The sequence below is a fragment of the Cherax quadricarinatus genome, chromosome 87, assembly GCF_038502225.1.
Source record: "Cherax quadricarinatus isolate ZL_2023a chromosome 87, ASM3850222v1, whole genome shotgun sequence".
Lineage (NCBI taxonomy): Eukaryota > Metazoa > Arthropoda > Malacostraca > Decapoda > Parastacidae > Cherax > Cherax quadricarinatus.
The window spans coordinates 4,592,233-4,609,924 of NC_091378.1; the positions used below are offsets into that span (position 1 = coordinate 4,592,233).

General features: G+C 47.0%; 1 protein-coding gene across 29 annotated transcripts in view; it reads left to right on the top strand.

The window, feature by feature from the left end:
• The window catches only part of hth (Meis homeobox homothorax), a 1,177,701-nt gene that overhangs the window by 746,004 nt on the left and 414,005 nt on the right, over positions 1 to 17,692 (top strand). For 22 of the 29 annotated variants that reach the window (XM_053798553.1, XM_053798554.2, XM_053798534.2 and 19 more), the window contains one exon: positions 16,011 to 16,061. The exons of the other annotated variants lie outside the window; for them this stretch is intronic. In XM_053798553.1, coding sequence (XP_053654528.1) covers positions 16,011 to 16,061 — 51 coding nt within the window. The remainder of the gene's footprint in view (positions 1 to 16,010; positions 16,062 to 17,692) is intronic. 29 annotated transcript variants of the gene reach the window in all.

Sequence of the window (17,692 nt, forward strand, 5' to 3'; positions counted from 1 at the left end):
TTTCGCTCTTGTTCGTTGAATTCCGAGTTTTATTGATGTGATGTTAGTAGGGCTGGGTGGTGAGGGGCGAGTGTAGGACAGGATGTCTTCTGATGGGTACTAGTAGGACAGGATGAGTCTTTGGTGGGTAAGTGTAGGACTGGATGAGTCTGAAGGGTAGAAGCGGGCTGGATGCTGCTTCTGATGTGGGGATAAGGAGGGATAGATGAGGCTTTTGGGTATTCCTGTATTCATGTGGGGTATTCGGTAGCATTCCTGTTGGTGTACCCAGAGCGTGTACCCAGGTGGTCATCTCTAAGGAGTTGAGGGGATCCCTACTCCTACGTCAGTAGTGCCACTACTACGTCAGTAATGCCAGTGTACATGGTTGTGTCGTGTATTGTACTTCTCTAGTTATCTTGACGTGGTTGTGTTAAAACCTAAATATAGTGGATACTTCTTGATGACTCCAGGAAAGCCACACCGAAACAGTGTTAAACTCACTCTCTCTCTCTCTCTCTCTCTCTCTCTCTCTCTCTCTCTCTCTCTCTCTGGGATCTACACTGTACTCATCCATTTGTGTCTGTTTCCATGTTGACCTGGTTGCGTTTCTTGTGTTGAGTTATAGCTCCTGGTCTTGCCTCTCTGAGTTTTGACCTCCAGTGCCCAGTCATCTCTTATTTAATAAATCAGACCTCAATAAGTGTTAAGGGACCACGACTCTTCAACACCCTCCCTTCATGTATAAGAGAGGATCACCAACAAACTCTTACTTGTCTTCAAGAGGGAACTCGACAGATTCCTCACAGCAGTTCCTGAGGGGCCAAGTTGTGGTGCATACGTTGGGGTGCGAGCTGCGGGCACTAACAGCTAGATCGATCAGGCCAGCAGACCAGACTTGATAACCCTCACACTTGAGCAGAATGTCCCTTTACCTGTTTACCTCTTACCTGTTTACCTCTTACCTGTTTACCTCTTACCTGTTTACCTCTTACCTGTTTACCTGTCACCTGTTTGTTTACCTGTTATATATTTGTTTACCTGTCATCTGTTTGTTTACCTGTCACCTGTTTTGCTACTCTCGTGCCCCGGCCCCTCTATTGTCTGATCAACCAGCTTGTTACTGATGTTGACCTGCCGGCCCACATACCCATCACAGTCTGGTTGATCCGTCACAGATACATCTACTCCTGAAGCTGTGTATGGTGTGTGCCTCCACCACTGCTTCGACCAGCTAATTCCACTAGTTTAAAACCTCGACACTGAAGAAGTGTGTCCTAACATCTCGGCTTCCATCTGTGCTCCTTTGCATCTCAAACAGTATCTTCCTATCAACTGTGTGTGTGTATACTCGCCTAGTTGTGTTTGCAGGGGTCGATTCTCCTGGTTCAGCAGGGTATTACTTCTCGGCCAGTTTATATGATTCCGGTCATCAGGGCAGATCATATCTAACCTTGAAACGGCGTATAAGCTTTGCCGCCTCCTTCACTGCACGCTTAAATTCGTTCATGTAAATTATTGGGCACGATTGAAGTCCCTCGATCTGTATTCCTTGGAATGTAGGCGAGAAAGATGCATCATAATTCCGAGTTCGGCTTAAAGTTCTCTGTGTTTGCGAAAGATTTCGGACATAAAGATACCCGAATACTACACATGTCCATGATCAGGCTTCACGGTGGATCAGGGCCTGATCAACCAGGCTGTTAATGCTGGCTGCACGTAATCCAACGTACGAACCACAACCCTGGGGTATCTGTCCAGTTCCCTCTTGAAGACAGTCAAGAGTCTGTTGGTATTCCCCATTATGTATGCGGGGAGGCAGTTGAACAGTCTTGGGCCCCTGACACTTATTGTGTTAACCATAAAGGGAAGAGTGGTACAGTATAAGAGTGGCAGGTAGGGGGTCATAGAGGGAGGGGGTACAGTATAAGAGTGGGGCAGGTAGGGGGTCATAGAGGGGAGGTGGTACAATATAAGTGTGGCAGGTAGGGGGTCATAGACGGGAGGGAGCTACTGTGTTGCAGGTAGGGGTCATAGACAGGAAGGGGCTACAGTGTAGCAGGTAGGGGGGTTACAAGAGTCCTTCAGTGTAATCGCCAGCTCCTCCTTGATATTCCAGTCTAGTGCCGGTAATGATCTTTACAAAACGTCTTCGTATCAAATGCATAGCTGCCGCTCGCCTGTCTGGGTCACTGGAATAGCTGGCCCACTCCCACTCTCGCATAACCAACACATACCACCACATATTGCTCCCACCCCTCACATAGCTAAAACATACAGCCACATAGTGCTTCCCTTCCACCTGTATGAGGGCCCAATTAACCACCTTACATACTATTTTTAAAGGGGCAGGGTGCCTAACGAACTAGAGAGCTGGTAAGTAATTCTCGTCAGGCAGAGAGAGCTGGCTAATGGTCAGATGCTGATATACCACCTTAACGAAAACTTATATATAAAGATGAATCTCCAGGAGTGAGAGATTATGACGCATTTAAGCAGGGAAGAGACTGGGGTGTGTTAGTGGTGGGGAGTGAGCAAGGAAGGGGACTGAGGTGTGTTTGTGGGGAGACAGGAAGGAGACTGGTGTGTGTTAGTTTTGGGGAGAGACTAAGGAAGGAGACTGGGTATGTGTTAGTTTTGGGGAGAGACCAGGGAAGGAGACTGGGGGGTGTTAGTGGTGGGGAGTAAGCAAGGAAGGAGACGGGTGTGTTAGTGGGAAGACAGGAAGGAGACTGGGGTGTGTTTGTGAGGGAGGGAGAAGTAGGAGAGAATGGGAGACATACTGATGAGAAACTCGGCAAGTGTCCTGGAATAAGTGTAGTAAAGTGAGAGGAAAGATCATGCCTGGTAGGTAGAAGGTATAGTGATGGATGCTGTGGCGGTGGATATTGTGATAATGGATGCTGTGATTAATAATGGATGCTGTGATGATGGATGCTGTGGTGATGGATGCTCTGGTGATGGATGCTGTATGGAAGAGGTGGATGTTATGTTAATTCATGTGGTGATGGTTGTTGTCTTGAGAAGATAGTGGAAGATTTTAGATACTGGATGAGAGACTGTTGTGATGCATGGATGGAATATTGCTTATCATAAGCTGGGTGATTCGGGATATGGATGGGTAAGGAGTGTGGGTATCGTGTAGGGTTGTATGAAGGTTGTAAAATTTGGATGGAAATGACCTTCTACCGCGTAGTGTTGTAGGAAGGTTGTAACGTCTGGATGGAGGTGCCCCCCTCCCCTGTACCTCCAGATTGGTGACTCCACTGATAACACCACCGTTTGTAATTAATTGGCAGCGACCTTCGAATTCTAACGACCGGCTCACTAAAGCGGCGGCGCTGTCGGCCGAGGGAAAATCTACGTGACTTGACTGGTTGATCTCTTCTGCTGCTGCTGCTGCTGCTGCTGCTGCTGCTGCTGCTGCTGCTGCTGCTGCTGCTGCTGCTGCTGCTGCTGCTGCTGCTGCTGCTGGAGGTAGTGGGGGTAGTGCCGCTGCTGATAGTGGGGGACTGCTGTTGCTGGTGGTGAGGGTGCTGTTGCTATTACTGGTAATTTTGGTGGTGCTGTTTCTGACAACGCTTCCGCTGCTAGTAGTACCTCTGCTGGTAGTTCCTCTGCTTCTACTGGTGGTGCTGCTGTTGCTGGTATCAGCAAGGTATGGACAACAACTGGGACAAAGTAGGTTAGAGTAAGAGGATAGTAGCTTGAGGAACTATGGTGTATAACAGAGTTGTGCGGTTTTAGAAGGATGCCTGAGGGATATATCTGTGATTTACCTGTTATATACTTGTCATATACCTGAGGGAGGGAAGAGGAATGAATTAAAAGAATAAGTTTAAAAGAATGAAGGAAAAACATAGCAAGCAATAGTTTTTTGCAATATGAGATGAGAGAGAGAGAGAGAGAGAGAGAGAGAGAGAAAGAGAGAGGGAGGTTAAAAAGAGAGTGGTGAGGAAGGGCGTACAGAAGAAGAGGCAATAATAGAATGGGTGAATATTTATCACCAGACTTTGCAGAGAATAAGAAGCAGTGTTGAGGGAAGATAAATAAGATGAGAGAACCTGAGAAGCAAATAAACTTACCAGTAAGAAGTGAAAATGATATGTGGAGGTTCTGGAGTTGTAACGGAGGTTCCTGACTCGTAGATGAAGGTTCTGGAGTCGTAACGGAATTTCTGGAGTCGTAGATGAAGGTTCTGGAGTCGTAACGGAAGTTCTGGAGTCGTAGATGAAGGTTCTGGAGTTGTAACTGAAGTTCTGGAGTCGTAGATGGAAGCTCTGGAGGCGGAGATGGAGATACTGGAGTTGTAAGCGGAAGTTCTGGAGTCGTAGATGAAAGTTCTGGAGTAGATGGAGGTTCTGGAGTCGTAGATGGACGTACTGGAAAGTACTGGAGTCGTAGATGGAGGTTCTGGAATCGTAGATGGAGGTTTTGGAGTCGTAGATGAAGGGTCTAGAGTCGTAGATGGAAGTTCTGGAGTCGTAAATGGAAGATCTGGAGTCATAGATGGAGGTTCTGGAGTCGTAGATGGAGGTTCTGGAGTCGTAGATGGAGGTTCTGGAGTCGTAGATGAAGGTTCTAGAGTCGTAGATGGAAGTTCTGGAGTCGTAGATGGAAGATCTGGAGTCATAGATGGAGGTTGTGGAGTCGTAGATGGAGGTTCTGGAGTCGTAGATGGAGGTTCTGGAGTCGTAGAGGGAATAGGGTGCTTTAGTTCGTAAATGTGGATGATAAAAGAAAGTGTTGATTTCACATACACAGTTGGATGATCTACATGGAACTAAAAGATGGAATAATATCTGTAAGTAAAAGATTTTCGCTGTACAACAGTAGCCCGGAACCTAACCTGCTGTATAAGCGGAGCCCTCCTCTACAACAGTAGCCTGGAACCTAACCTGCTGTATAAGCGGAGCCCTCCTCTACAACAGTAGCCCGGAACCTAACCTGCTGTATAAGCGGAGCCCTCCTCTACAACAGTAGCCCGGAACCTAACCTGCTGTATAAGCGGAGCCCTCCTCAACAACAGTAGCCCGGAACCTAACCTGCTGTATAAGCGGAGCCCTCCTCTACAACAGTAGCCTGGAACCTAACCTGCTGTATAAGCGGAGCCCTCCTCAACAACAGTAGCCCGGAACCTAACCTGCTGTATAAGCCGAGCCCTCCTCTACAACAGTAGCCCGGAACCTAACCTGCTGTATAAGCGGAGCCCTCCTCTACAACAGTAGCCTGGAACCTAACCTGCTGTATAAGCGGAGCCCTCCTCTACAACAGTAGCCCGGAACCTAACCTGCTGTATAAGCGGAACCCTCCTCTACAACAGTAGCCCGGAACCTAACCTGCTGTATAAGCGGAGCCCTCCTCTACAACAGTAGCCTGGAACCTAACCTGCTGTATAAGCGGAACCCTCCTCTACAACAGTAGCCCGGAACCTAACCTGCTGTATAAGCGGGGCCCTCCTCTACAACAGTAGCCTGGAACCTAACCTGCTGTACAAGCGGGGCCCTCTACAACAGTAGCCTGGAATCTAACCTGCTGTACAAGCGGTGCCCTCTACAACAGTAGCCTGGAACCTAACCTGCTGTACAAGCGGGGCCCTCTACAACAGTAGCCCAGAACCTAACCTGCTGTACAAGCGAGGCCCTCTACAACAGTAGCCTGGAACCTAACCTGCTGTATAAGCGGGGCCCTCTACAACAACAGTAGCCCAGAGCCTAACCTGCTGTATAAGTGAGGCCCTCCTGCATATATGAAACATTGCTGGAGCAAAGGTGAAACCCTTCAAGTGTCAGATCAGTGAAGCTGTAATGACTATGCAGGCCAGCGAGCTGCTAATAGCAACAGCCTGATTGAGCACTGTCACTCAACAAACCCTGGCCTTGGGCCGGCCTGCGAGGCTTGGATGTTATTCAGTTAAAGTAGAGTTTAAACAGTGATATTTATAATGTTTCAATAGCTGTTTTAATTTATTCATCAGTGTTGTCACAAGAGAAGTGAATTATAGAATGTTATAAAGATAACACCAAGATAATAAAGATAACGCTAAGATTATAACCCCAAGATAATAAAGATAAAACTAAGATTATAATACCAAGATAAAGATAACACTAAGATTATAACACCAAGATAACTATAAGTTGTCACGGTTGCTCTTTGCTGATGACTCGGTTCTTTTGAGATATTCTGAAGGAATTAAATCAGGGATTTGTGGAATAGTTTAAAACAGTGTGTAAAATATAATTCAGAGTAAAGAGAAGAAAGAGCAAGGTGCTGAGAGAAAGAATTCTTGGATAATAAAATATATTATTGAACCTTAGATTAGAAAGAGGAAGTGAGGAGAATGTGATAATATTTAGATATTTTGGTTTGGATACATTGAGGAATTGATCTATAAAGAGGTGATGAATAATAGATTATAGGAAAGATATTAGTGTGTTAAGGGGTTTACCTCGAGTCTTATCTGGGGGTCAACGCCCCCGCGGCCCGGTCCATGACCAGGCCTTTCAAGTTTGTGGAATCTTTTATTAAGGGATGCAAGAAGAAATACTCTGCATGACTGTGACTTCTTACATGCACAACCAAGTTCCACCCATCTCTTTGTAAATATTGTATCATGGAATATATCTGTCTTGAGTGGTTCCTCTGCCTTTGTATGGGTGTGTTGCAGTGGAGGAGGTAGTGGAGGAAGAGGAGGAGGCTGGAAGCAGTGGAGGGGACGCTGGAAGCAGTGGAGGAGGAGAGGCTGGAGGCAGAGATGTGTGGTGTGAATAGTATGCAGAGAATGAAGGGTGAAGGAATCATAAGAGGGGTATAATAGTATTAAAGGTATGATTGAAGGAGTGGATGGTGGATTGCTGGGATGTTTTATTGCTATGGAGTTGACTAGGTTGATCAAGAGGGGGTGTATAAATCAGCAGTGGCTAGGAGTACAGGTAGTACCATGATATATTGGAGGACATGGGGGTGGGAGGAAAGGAAGTTTTGAGAAGTATTGAGTTGAACATCCAGCAGGTACGTGTATGTTATCAAGGAGTGGAGACGGATACGTTATGGGGTTTGAGGTGCTGTTGGAGTTTGAGCCAGATAACGTGTACGAAGGGATTCAAGGGGATTCAAGGAAAATCTAGTAAGCCGGATTTGATTTCTGAAATTAGAAAGTACATTCATGCATTCTGAAGGACGGGTGGGAATGATTGTGACGATAGTGCCTCTCCTAGAACGACAGGTAAGAAATGATTGAGGAAGAATGTGTTCTTGAGGTAATATTGTCTTGGTGGGAAATATTGTATGTGTACAAAAAATATAAATATTAATATATTATTATTATTATTATTATTATTATTATTATTATTATTATTATTGTAACTTAATTGCGCTTGAAGACGAGGAACTAGGTCAAAACTAGTGTCTTATACGAGTCAGAGTACCTGGCTGGAACGTGACTTGTCACTGGTCCAGGACTGACCGAAACATCAATGGTGGTCTGGGAAGGACCGAAACATCGCCTAAAATTCCTCCTCTTGAAATGTTGGGCTGTGACTGTTGTTCATTATGAGCCCTCAATAACGTACACACAGTCTTGTAACTGTTGTCATCATGGTCCCCCCAATAACGTACACAGTCTTGTAACTGTTGTCATCATGGTCCCCCCAATAACGTACACAGTCTTGTAACTGTTGTCATCATGGTCCCCCCAATAACGTACACAGTCTTGTAACTGTTGTCATCATGGTCCCCCAATAACGTACACAGTCTTGTAACTGTTGTCATCATGGTCCCCCAATAACGTACACAGTCTTGGAGGAGGGGAAACTCCCGTATTTTACCCATTTGTATTAAATGTAAATAATCACTTTCCGAGTCTCTGATAATTGTGATTTTCTCAGGAATTTCACGATGAGCCAGATAATATTTTTTGTTTCTCTCGCCTTTCCTGTGAGGTCGCTCGCTGGTCCTCTCTCTGTTCCTCTTATTGTCTTCTTTGCTATTCTATGGCTTGTTTTATTTGTTGTTGTTGTCTGTGTTGTATTTGTCTTATTTTTTGTGGCTGTTTATGTTGTTTGTGTGAGCTGGGAGACTTCAGTAGTGCCAGTCTGAGCTGGGAGACATCAGTAGTGTCAGCCTGGGCTGGGAGACTTCAGTAGTGTCAGTCTGAGTTGGGAGACATCAGTAGTGTCGGCCTGAGCTGGGAGACTTCAGTAGTGCAAACCAAGATTTGGATACCTGGACCTGAGGTAGATAATTTAGGGGTTGTAGACTACTGTATGAGGAAGGGTTATAGATACTGTGGAATGGGTGGTAGAATTCTGAGGACGTATGCATTCCTGTTCGGGCGATGAGAGCGATGGCATGGTTGTCAGTTATGTTCTGTTCTCCCTGGAGATCAGGTGCGCGTATTTACCCTTCAGAATTGTGGCGTTGGATTGACGTTGTGCACCTGAAGGGTGTTGATCATTGTGGCGTGGAGTAGTGGTGGCTGTGGTGGTGTGGTGGCGGTGTTTGGTGGTGTGGTGGCGGTGTGTGGTGGTGTGTTGCAGCACAAGTGCCCACTGACCCAACCTTGCAAGAGACCACGCCCCCCTCCATGCCCAGCCCCTCCTCTCCACCTGTCTCGCCTTCTCATTGGTGCACACGGGCTGTCCATAAACCCAATTGGCTGTCAGTTAGCACCCATAAATCTGATTGGCTGGCAGCACCCCCACGGGCCAGAGTAAGAAGGTTGAAGCTTACCATGCTACCTAGACCCCAAGGAGTACACAGCTACCCTTACTCCTGCTTCCTGCTCCTCCTCCTTGCTGCTCCTGCTGTCACTGCTCCTTAGCATCAGTGCCATCAAACACTTCCATGAGGAAATAGCAGTACGCTCAATGGGCCCAGTATGAGTTATAGGGATGTGTTGAATTATCTTTGCTTTACCTTTGATGACTTTCGGGAGTTGTTTTTACTCCCAGAGCCCGGCCTTGGGCCAGGCTCGTCTGGTGCTTGCCTGGTTATCCAGGCTGTCGGTGCTGGTGGTCCCTTGCCCTTCATATCCATTACAGCCTGGTTGATCTGGCACCTGGTGAAAATAATTATCCGGTTTCCTCTTGAAGACTTCTACACTTGTTCCAGCAGTGTTTCTGATATCTTCTGGTAAGATGTTGAATAATCTGGGACCACGGATGTTGATACAGTGTTTCCTTACTGTGCCCACTGGGTTCATTTTGCACTTCCTCCCATATCTCTCACTCCAGTATGTTGTTATGGCAATGTACAGATTTGGGACCAGGTCCTCAAGTTCTTTCCAGGTATATATTATCACGTATCTCTTTCTCCTCCGCTCCAGTGAGTACACATTAAAAACTTTAAGGGGTTCCCAGTAATTTAATTGCTTTATTGGCTCTCTGCGGACCGTAAACAATCTCTGTATCTGTTCCATCTCTGTGTTGTTTCCTGGCATGAATGGGGCCGTCAACACTGAACAGTGTTCCAAACGAGGGGGCACAGACGATGTGAAAAGTTTCACCATTGGTACTATTTCCCTTGTTATGAAAGATATCCCATATTAAATTAGGAGCTAAATAAGGTACCTTATATTAAATTAGATATCCCATGTTAAATTAGATATCCCATGTTAAATTAGATATCCCACGCTAAGTTAGATATCCCACGCTAAGTTAGATATCCCACACTATGTTAGATATCCCATGTTAAATTAGATATCCCACGCTAAGTTAGATATCCCACACTGTTAGATATCCCATGTTAAATTAGATATCCCACGCTAAGTTAGATATACCACACTATGTTAGATATCCCATGTTAAATTAGATATCCCACGCTAAGTTAGATATCCCACACTATGTTAGATATCCCATGTTAAATTAGATATCCCACGCTAAGTTAGATATCCCACGCTAAGTTAGATATCTCACGCTAAGTTAGATATCTCACGCTATGTTAGGTATCTCACGCTATGTTAGATATCCCATGTTAAATTAGATATCCCACGCTATGTTAGATATCCCACGCTGTTAGATATCCCACGCTATGTTAGATGTCCCATGTTAATTATCCAAACGAAAGTAATGCTGCTGGTGTTAAATATGCACGATGAGAATTACTCAGAGTCGAATAATTGGGTCACTAATTAGTCTGGTTAATTATGCAAGTTGGTTGTTACATGGTCGTGTTAACCAGGATTGTGATATATCCAGGCTTGATATCGGCTATTATCGTTATCAAGTCATGATGCTTTACTTAAAATATTCTCTTACATTACCTACAGTGTCGTGATATATTTTCTAAAAATATCGGATGTTTTCGTAAAATATCGGAAATTTTCTTAAAATATCAGATATTTCCTTAAAATATCGGGTATTTTCTAAAAATATCAGGTATTTTCTTAAAATATCAGGTATTTTCTTAAAATATCGGATGTTTTCTTAAAATATCGGAAATTTTCTTAAAATATCGGATGTTTTCTTAAAATATCGGAAATTTTCTTAAAATCGGATATTTTCTTAAAATATCGGATGTTTTCTTAAAATATCGGATGTTTTTTTTAAATATCGGATGTTTTCTTAAAATATCGGATGTTTTCTTAAAATATCGGATGTTTTCTTAAAATATCGGATGTTTTTTTTTAAATGCCGGATGTTTTTTTAAAATATCGGATGTTTTCTTAAAATATCGGATGTTTTTTTAAAATACCGGATGCTTTCTTAAAATATCGGATGTTTTCTTAAAATATCGGATGTTTTCTTAAAATATCGGATGTTTTTTTAAAATATCGGATGTTTTCTTAAAATATCGGATGTTTTCTTAAAATATCGGATGTTTTCTTAAAATATCGGATGTTTTCTTAAAATATCGGATGTTTTCTTAAAATATCGGATGTTTTTTTTAAATATCGGATGTTTTCTTAAAATATCGGATGTTTTCTTAAAATATCGGATGTTTTCTTAAAATATCGGATGTTTTCTTAAAATATCGGATGTTTTCTTAAAATATCGGATGTTTTCTTAAAATATCGGATGTTTTCTTAAAATATCGGATGTTTTCTTAAAATATCGGATGTTTTCTTAAAATATCGGATGTTTTCTTAAAATATCGGATGTTTTCTTAAAATATCGGATGTTTTCTTAAAATATCGGATGTTTTCTTAAAATATCGGATGTTTTCTTAAAATATCGGATGTTTTCTTAAAATATCGGATGTTTTCTTAAAATATCGGATGTTTTCTTAAAATATCGGATGTTTTCTTAAAATATCGGATGTTTTCTTAAAATATCGGATATCTTCTTAAAAAATTTGTCAAGTTTTTTGCATGAATTTAAGTTCAGTCGCAATGTTATGCTGTGCTTGGCATAATGAGGCAGTCATGAGTCATGAGCAGCCTGCAGGGTGCTCATGACTCTCACCAGGGTAGGCTGCAGGGTGCTCATGACTCTCACCAGGGTAGGCTGCAGGGTGCTCATGACTCTCACCAGGGTAGGCTGCAGGGTGCTCATGACTCTCACCAGGGTAGGCTGCAGGGTGCTCATGACTCTCACCAGGGTAGGCTGCAGGGTGCTCATGACTCTCACCAGGGTAGGCTGCAGGGTGCTCATGACTCTCACCAGGGTAGGCTGCAGGGTGCTCATGACTCTCACCAGGGTAGGCTGCAGGGTGCTCATGACTCTCACCAGGGTAGGCTGCAGGGTGCTCATGACTCTCACCAGGGTAGGCTGCAGGGTGCTCATGACTCTCACCAGGGTAGGCTGCAGGGTGCTCATGACTCTCACCAGGGTAGGCTGCAGGGTGCTCATGACTCTCACCAGGGTAGGCTGCAGGGTGCTCATGACTCACCAGGGTAGGCTGCAGGGTGCTCATGACTCTCACCAGGGTAGGCTGCAGGGTGCTCATGACTCTCACCAGGGTAGGCTGCAGGGTGCTCATGACTCTCACCAGGGTAGGCTGCAGGGTGCTCATGACTCTCACCAGGGTAGGCTGCAGGGTGCTCATGACTCTCACCAGGGTAGGCTGCAGGGTGCTCATGACTCTCACCAGGGTAGGCTGCAGGGTGCTCATGACTCTCACCAGGGTAGGCTGCAGGGTGCTCATGACTCTCACCAGGGTAGGCTGCAGGGTGCTCATGACTCTCACCAGTGTAGGCTGCAGGGTGCTCATGACTCTCGCCAGGGTAGGCTGCAGGGTGCTCATGACTCTCGCCAGGGTAGGCTGCAGGGTGCTCATGACTCTCACCAGGGTAGGCTGCAGGGTGCTCATGACTCTCGCCAGGGTAGGCTGCAGGGTGCTCATGACTCTCGCCAGGGTAGGCTGCAGGGTGCTCATGACTCGCCAGGGTAGGCTGCAGGCTGCTCATGACTCGCCAGGGTAGGCTGCAGGCTGCTCATGACTCTCGCCAGGGTAGGCTGCAGGGTGCTCATGACTCTCACCAGGGTAGGCTGCAGATTGCTCATGACTCTCGCCAGGGTAGGCTGCAGACTGCTCATGACTCTCACCAGGGTAGGCTGCAGGGTGCTCATGACTCGCCAGGGTAGGCTGCAGGGTGCTCATGACTCACCAGGGTAGGCTGCAGGGTGCTCATGACTCGCCAGGGTAGGCTGCAGGGTGCTCATGACTCGCCAGGGTAGGCTGCAGGGTGCTCATGACTCTCGCCAGGGTAGGCTGCAGGGTGCTCATGACTCTCACCAGGGTAGGCTGCAGGGTGCTCATGACTCTCGCCAGGGTAGGCTGCAGGGTGCTCATGACTCTCACCAGGGTAGGCTGCAGGGTGCTCATGACTCTCACCAGGGTAGGCTGCAGGGTGCTCATGACTCTCACCAGGGTAGGCTGCAGGCTGCTCATGACTCTCGCCAGGGTAGGCTGCAGGGTGCTTATGACTCGCCAGGGTAGGCTGCAGGGTGCTCATGACTCTCGCCAGGGTAGGCTGCAGGGTGCTCATGACTCACCAGGGTAGGCTGCAGGGTGCTCATGACTCTCACCAGGGTAGGCTGCAGGGTGCTCATGACTCACCAGGGTAGGCTGCAGGGTGCTCATGACTCGCCAGGGTAGGCTGCACGCTGCTCATGACTCTCGCCAGGGTAGGCTGCAGGCTGCTCATGACTCGCCAGGGTAGGCTGCAGGGTGCTCATGACTCTCACCAGGGTAGGCTGCAGGGTGCTCATGACTCTCGCCAGGGTAGGCTGCAGGGTGCTCATGACTCACCAGGGTAGGCTGCAGGGTGCTCATGACTCTCGCCAGGGTAGGCTGCAGGGTGCTCATGACTCTCGCCAGGGTAGGCTGCAGGGTGCTCATGACTCTCGCCAGGGTAGGCTGCAGGGTGCTCATGACTCTCACCAGGGTAGGCTGCAGGCTGCTCATGACTCTCGCCAGGGTAGGCTGCAGGGTGCTCATGACTCTCACCAGGGTAGGCTGCAGGCTGCTCATGACTCTCGCCAGGGTAGGCTGCAGGGTGCTCATGACTCGCCAGGGTAGGCTGCAGGGTGCTCATGACTCACCAGGGTAGGCTGCAGGGTGCTCATGACTCTCGCCAGGGTAGGCTGCAGGGTGCTCATGACTCTCACCAGGGTAGGCTGCAGGGTGCTCATGACTCTCACCAGGGTAGGCTGCAGGCTGCTCATGACTCTCACCAGGGTATGCTGCAGGGTGCTCATGACTCTCACCAGGGTAGGCTGCAGGGTGCTCATGACTCGCCAGGGTAGGCTGCAGGGTGCTCATGACTCACCAGGGTAGGCTGCAGATTGCTCATGACTCGCCAGGGTAGGCTGCAGGCTGCTCATGACTCTCGCCAGGGTAGGCTGGAGGGTGCTCATGACTCGTCAGGGTAGGCTGCAGGGTGCTCATGACTCGCCAGGGTAGGCTGCAGGGTGCTCATGACTCGCCAGGGTAGGCTGCAGGGTGCTCATGACTCACCAGGGTAGGCTGCAGGGTGCTCATGACTCACCAGGGTAGGCTGCAGGGTGCTCATGACTCACCAGGGTAGGCTGCAGGGTGCTCATGACTCTCGCCAGGGTAGGCTGCAGGGTGCTCATGACTCTCACCAGGGTAGGCTGCAGGGTGCTCATGACTCTCACCAGGGTAGGCTGCAGGCTGCTCATGACTCTCACCAGGGTAGGCTGCAGGGTGCTCATGACTCTCACCAGGGTAGGCTGCAGGGTGCTCATGACTCGCCAGGGTAGGCTGCAGGGTGCTCATGACTCACTAGGGTAGGCTGCAGATTGCTCATGACTCTCGCCAGGGTAGGCTGCAGGCTGCTCATGACTCTCGCCAGGGTAGGCTGCAGGGTGCTCATGACTCTCACCAGGGTAGGCTGCAGGGTGCTCATGACTCGCCAGGGTAGGCTGCAGGGTGCTCATGACTCACCAGGGTAGGCTGTAGGGTGCTCATGACTCTCACCAGGGTAGGCTGCAGATTGCTCATGACTAGGCTGCAGGCTGCTCATGACTCTCAGGGGTAGGCTGCAGGGTGCTCATGACTCTCATGACTCGCCAGGGTAGGCCAGGGTAGGCTGCATGACTCTCGCTAGGCTGCAGGGTGCTCATGACTCTCGCCAGGGTAGGCTGCAGGGTGCTCATGACTCGCCAGGTAGGCTGCAGGCTGCTCATGACTCGCCAGGGTAGGCTGCCTCTCGCCAGGGTAGGTATGACTCTCGCCAGGGTAGGCTGCAGGGTGCTCATGACTCTCGCCAGGGTGCTCATGACTCACCAGGGTAGGCTGCAGGGTGCTCATGCTCACCAGGGTAGACTCATGACTCTCGCCAGGGTACTCATGACTCTCGTCTAGCTGCAGGCTGCTCATAGACTCTCGGGTAGGCCAGGGTATGACTCGTCAGGGTAGCAGTGTGCTCATGACTCTGCTCATGACTCACCAGGGTAGGCTGCAGGGTGCTCATGACTCTCGCCAGGGTAGGCTGCATGACTCTCGCCAGGGTAGCTCATGATGACTCTCGCCAGGGTAGGCTGCAGTGTGCTCATGACTCTCGCCAGGGTAGGCTGCAGTGTGCTCATGACTCTCGCCAGGGTAGGCTGCAGGCTGCTCATGACTCTCGCCAGGGTAGGCTGTAGGCTGTCTGTGCCTTCTCGTTGGATTCTGAATCTTCAGTTTGCATGATTTTTCCCATTTTCTATATTCCATAGCTCCTGATGAAGTATTGGTGCGTGAAAGGCCTTGAAATTAATATAGTCCCCACTGTGGCTTTGTGTTTATTGCGTTGTCACTTGTTTTACTACACACACACACACACACACACACACACACACACACACACAGGCATTGTTTTCACTTAAAATATTTATGGAGTGAAATATGATGTAATTTAATGTATCTATAAAATGTAACATCATTTCAAACATAATAAATTAAGTGCATCTTAAAGTGTGTGAATTTGTGGTTCGGTCTGGGTCCGGGCCGCGGGGGCGATGACCCCCTGAATCAAGCGGTATTATAGAGGACGGAGGATCAAGCCTGCACCGCTCTACAGGTTTAAGAGGTCATATATTAATGTTTATAAAGTTATTATTTTTAGTAATTTATGCAGAAGAGGTTACTAGCCCCTTGCTCCCGGCATTTTACTCGCCTCTTAGAACACACATGGCTTACGGAGGAAGAATTCTGTTCCACTTCCCCATGGTGATAGGAAATAAACAAGAACAAGAACTATTAAGAAAATATGAAATTTAGATGGTTGTGTATACATATATGTGTACATGTATATGTAGTGTGACCTGAGTGTAATACACAACCCGAGCGACGACGTTTCGGTCCGACTTGGACCATTTACAAGTTGCACTAACACAAGAGAGTGAGGGAGCCAGTATATATAGGTGAGGGGGACAGGGACAGGACAAAGAGAGGAAGAAATAGTACATATAGTGGTAATACTAGTAGTGAAAGTAACAGTGAAAAGCAGGGAGAGTAGTTTTAGCTTAAGTAGAACTAACAAGAGGGAGATATGCAAAACAGTGATGGAGTGAGTGATGATGAAGGTATTTCTTTTTCCGGTCGATTATTGATAAAATATTAATGGTAATTTTTTTCTTCGGCAGGTAAGAAGAGCCCGGCTGGTCTACACTCTCGCCTCTTTCACGAATTTGAAGGTAGGCATCTTTTTATTGCCTTAGCCTGTCCTGGCTTGTTGTGTTGTTGTTGTGGCATCTCTTTGTGTCTGCTAGTTGGTTATGGTAGCCACTGTTATGAGTGTGGTAGTTGTGGTAGCCACTTTTGTTGTTGTGTGGTAGTTATGGTAGCCACTGTTATGATTATGGTAGTTGTGGTAGCCACTGTTGTGATTGTGGTAGCCACTGATGTGATTGTGATAGTTATGGTAGCCATTGTTGTGATTGTGGTAGTTGTGGTAGCCACTTTTGTTGTTGTGTGGTAGTTATGGTAGCCACTGTTATGATTATGGTAGTTGTGGTAGCCACTGTTGTGATTGTGATAGCCACTGTTGTGATTGTGGTAGCCACTGTTGTGATTGTGGTAGCCACTGTTGTGATTGTGGTAGTTATGGTAGCCACTGTTGTGATTGTGGTAGTTATGGTAGCCACTGTTGTGATTGTGGTAGTTATGGTAGCCACTGTTGTGATTGTGGTAGTTATGGTAGCCACTGTTGTGATTGTGGTAGTTATGGTAGCCACTGTTGTTGTGTGGTAGTTATGGTAGCCACTGTTACGATTATTGTGTGGTAGTTATGGTAGCCACTGTTATGATTATGGTAGTTATGGTAGCCACTTTCGTTGTTGTGTGGTAGTTATGGTAGCCACTGTTATGATTATTGTGTGGTAGTTATGGTAGCCACTGTTATGATTATGGTAGTTGTGGTAGCCACTGTTGTGATTGTGGTAGTTATGGTAGCCACTGTTGTGATTGTGGTAGTTATGGTAGCCACTGTTGTGATTGTGGTAGTTATGGTAACCACTGTTATGATTGTGGTAGTTATGGTAGCCACTGTTGTGATTGTGGTAGTTATGGTAGCCACTGTTGTGATTGTGGTAGTTATGGTAACCACTGTTATGATTATGGTAGTTGTGGTAGCCACTGTTGTGATTGTGGTAGTTATGGTAGCCACTGTTGTGATTGTGGCAGTTATGGTAACCACTGTTATGATTGTGGTAGTTATGGTAGCCACTGATGTGATTGTGGCAGTTATGGTAGCCACTGTTGTGATTGTGGTAGTTATGGTAGCCACTGTTGTGATTGTGGTAGTTTTGGTAGCCACTGATGTGATTGTGGTAGTTATGGTAGCCACTGTTGTGATTGTGGTAGTTATGGTAGCCACTGTTGTGATTGTGGTAGTTATGGTAGCCACTGTTGTGATTGTGGTAGTTATGGTAGCCACTGTTGTGATTGTGGTAGTTATGGTAGCCACTGTTGTGATTGTGGTAGTTATGGTAGCCACTGTTGTGATTGTGATAGTTGTGGTAATTACTATTCTTAGTAATTGTAAAAGTGTTGTCTAAGTGGGGTAGTTGGTTAGAGTAACTACTGTTATAAGTAATTGTAGATTGCACTTGTTTCGTGGGGAAGTTGTAGGCGCTTTGGTTGTGGTTGCCAGTCACCCAGTAATGGCGTGTGTACTCACCAATATGTGGTTGCAGGGGTCAAGTCATAGTTCCTAGCCCCACCTCTTCGTTGGTCGCTACTAGAGCCTTATCGTGTGTGTGTGTGTGTGTGTGTGTGTGTGTGTGTGTGTGTGTGTGTGTGTGTGTCTGTGTCTGTGTGTGTGTGT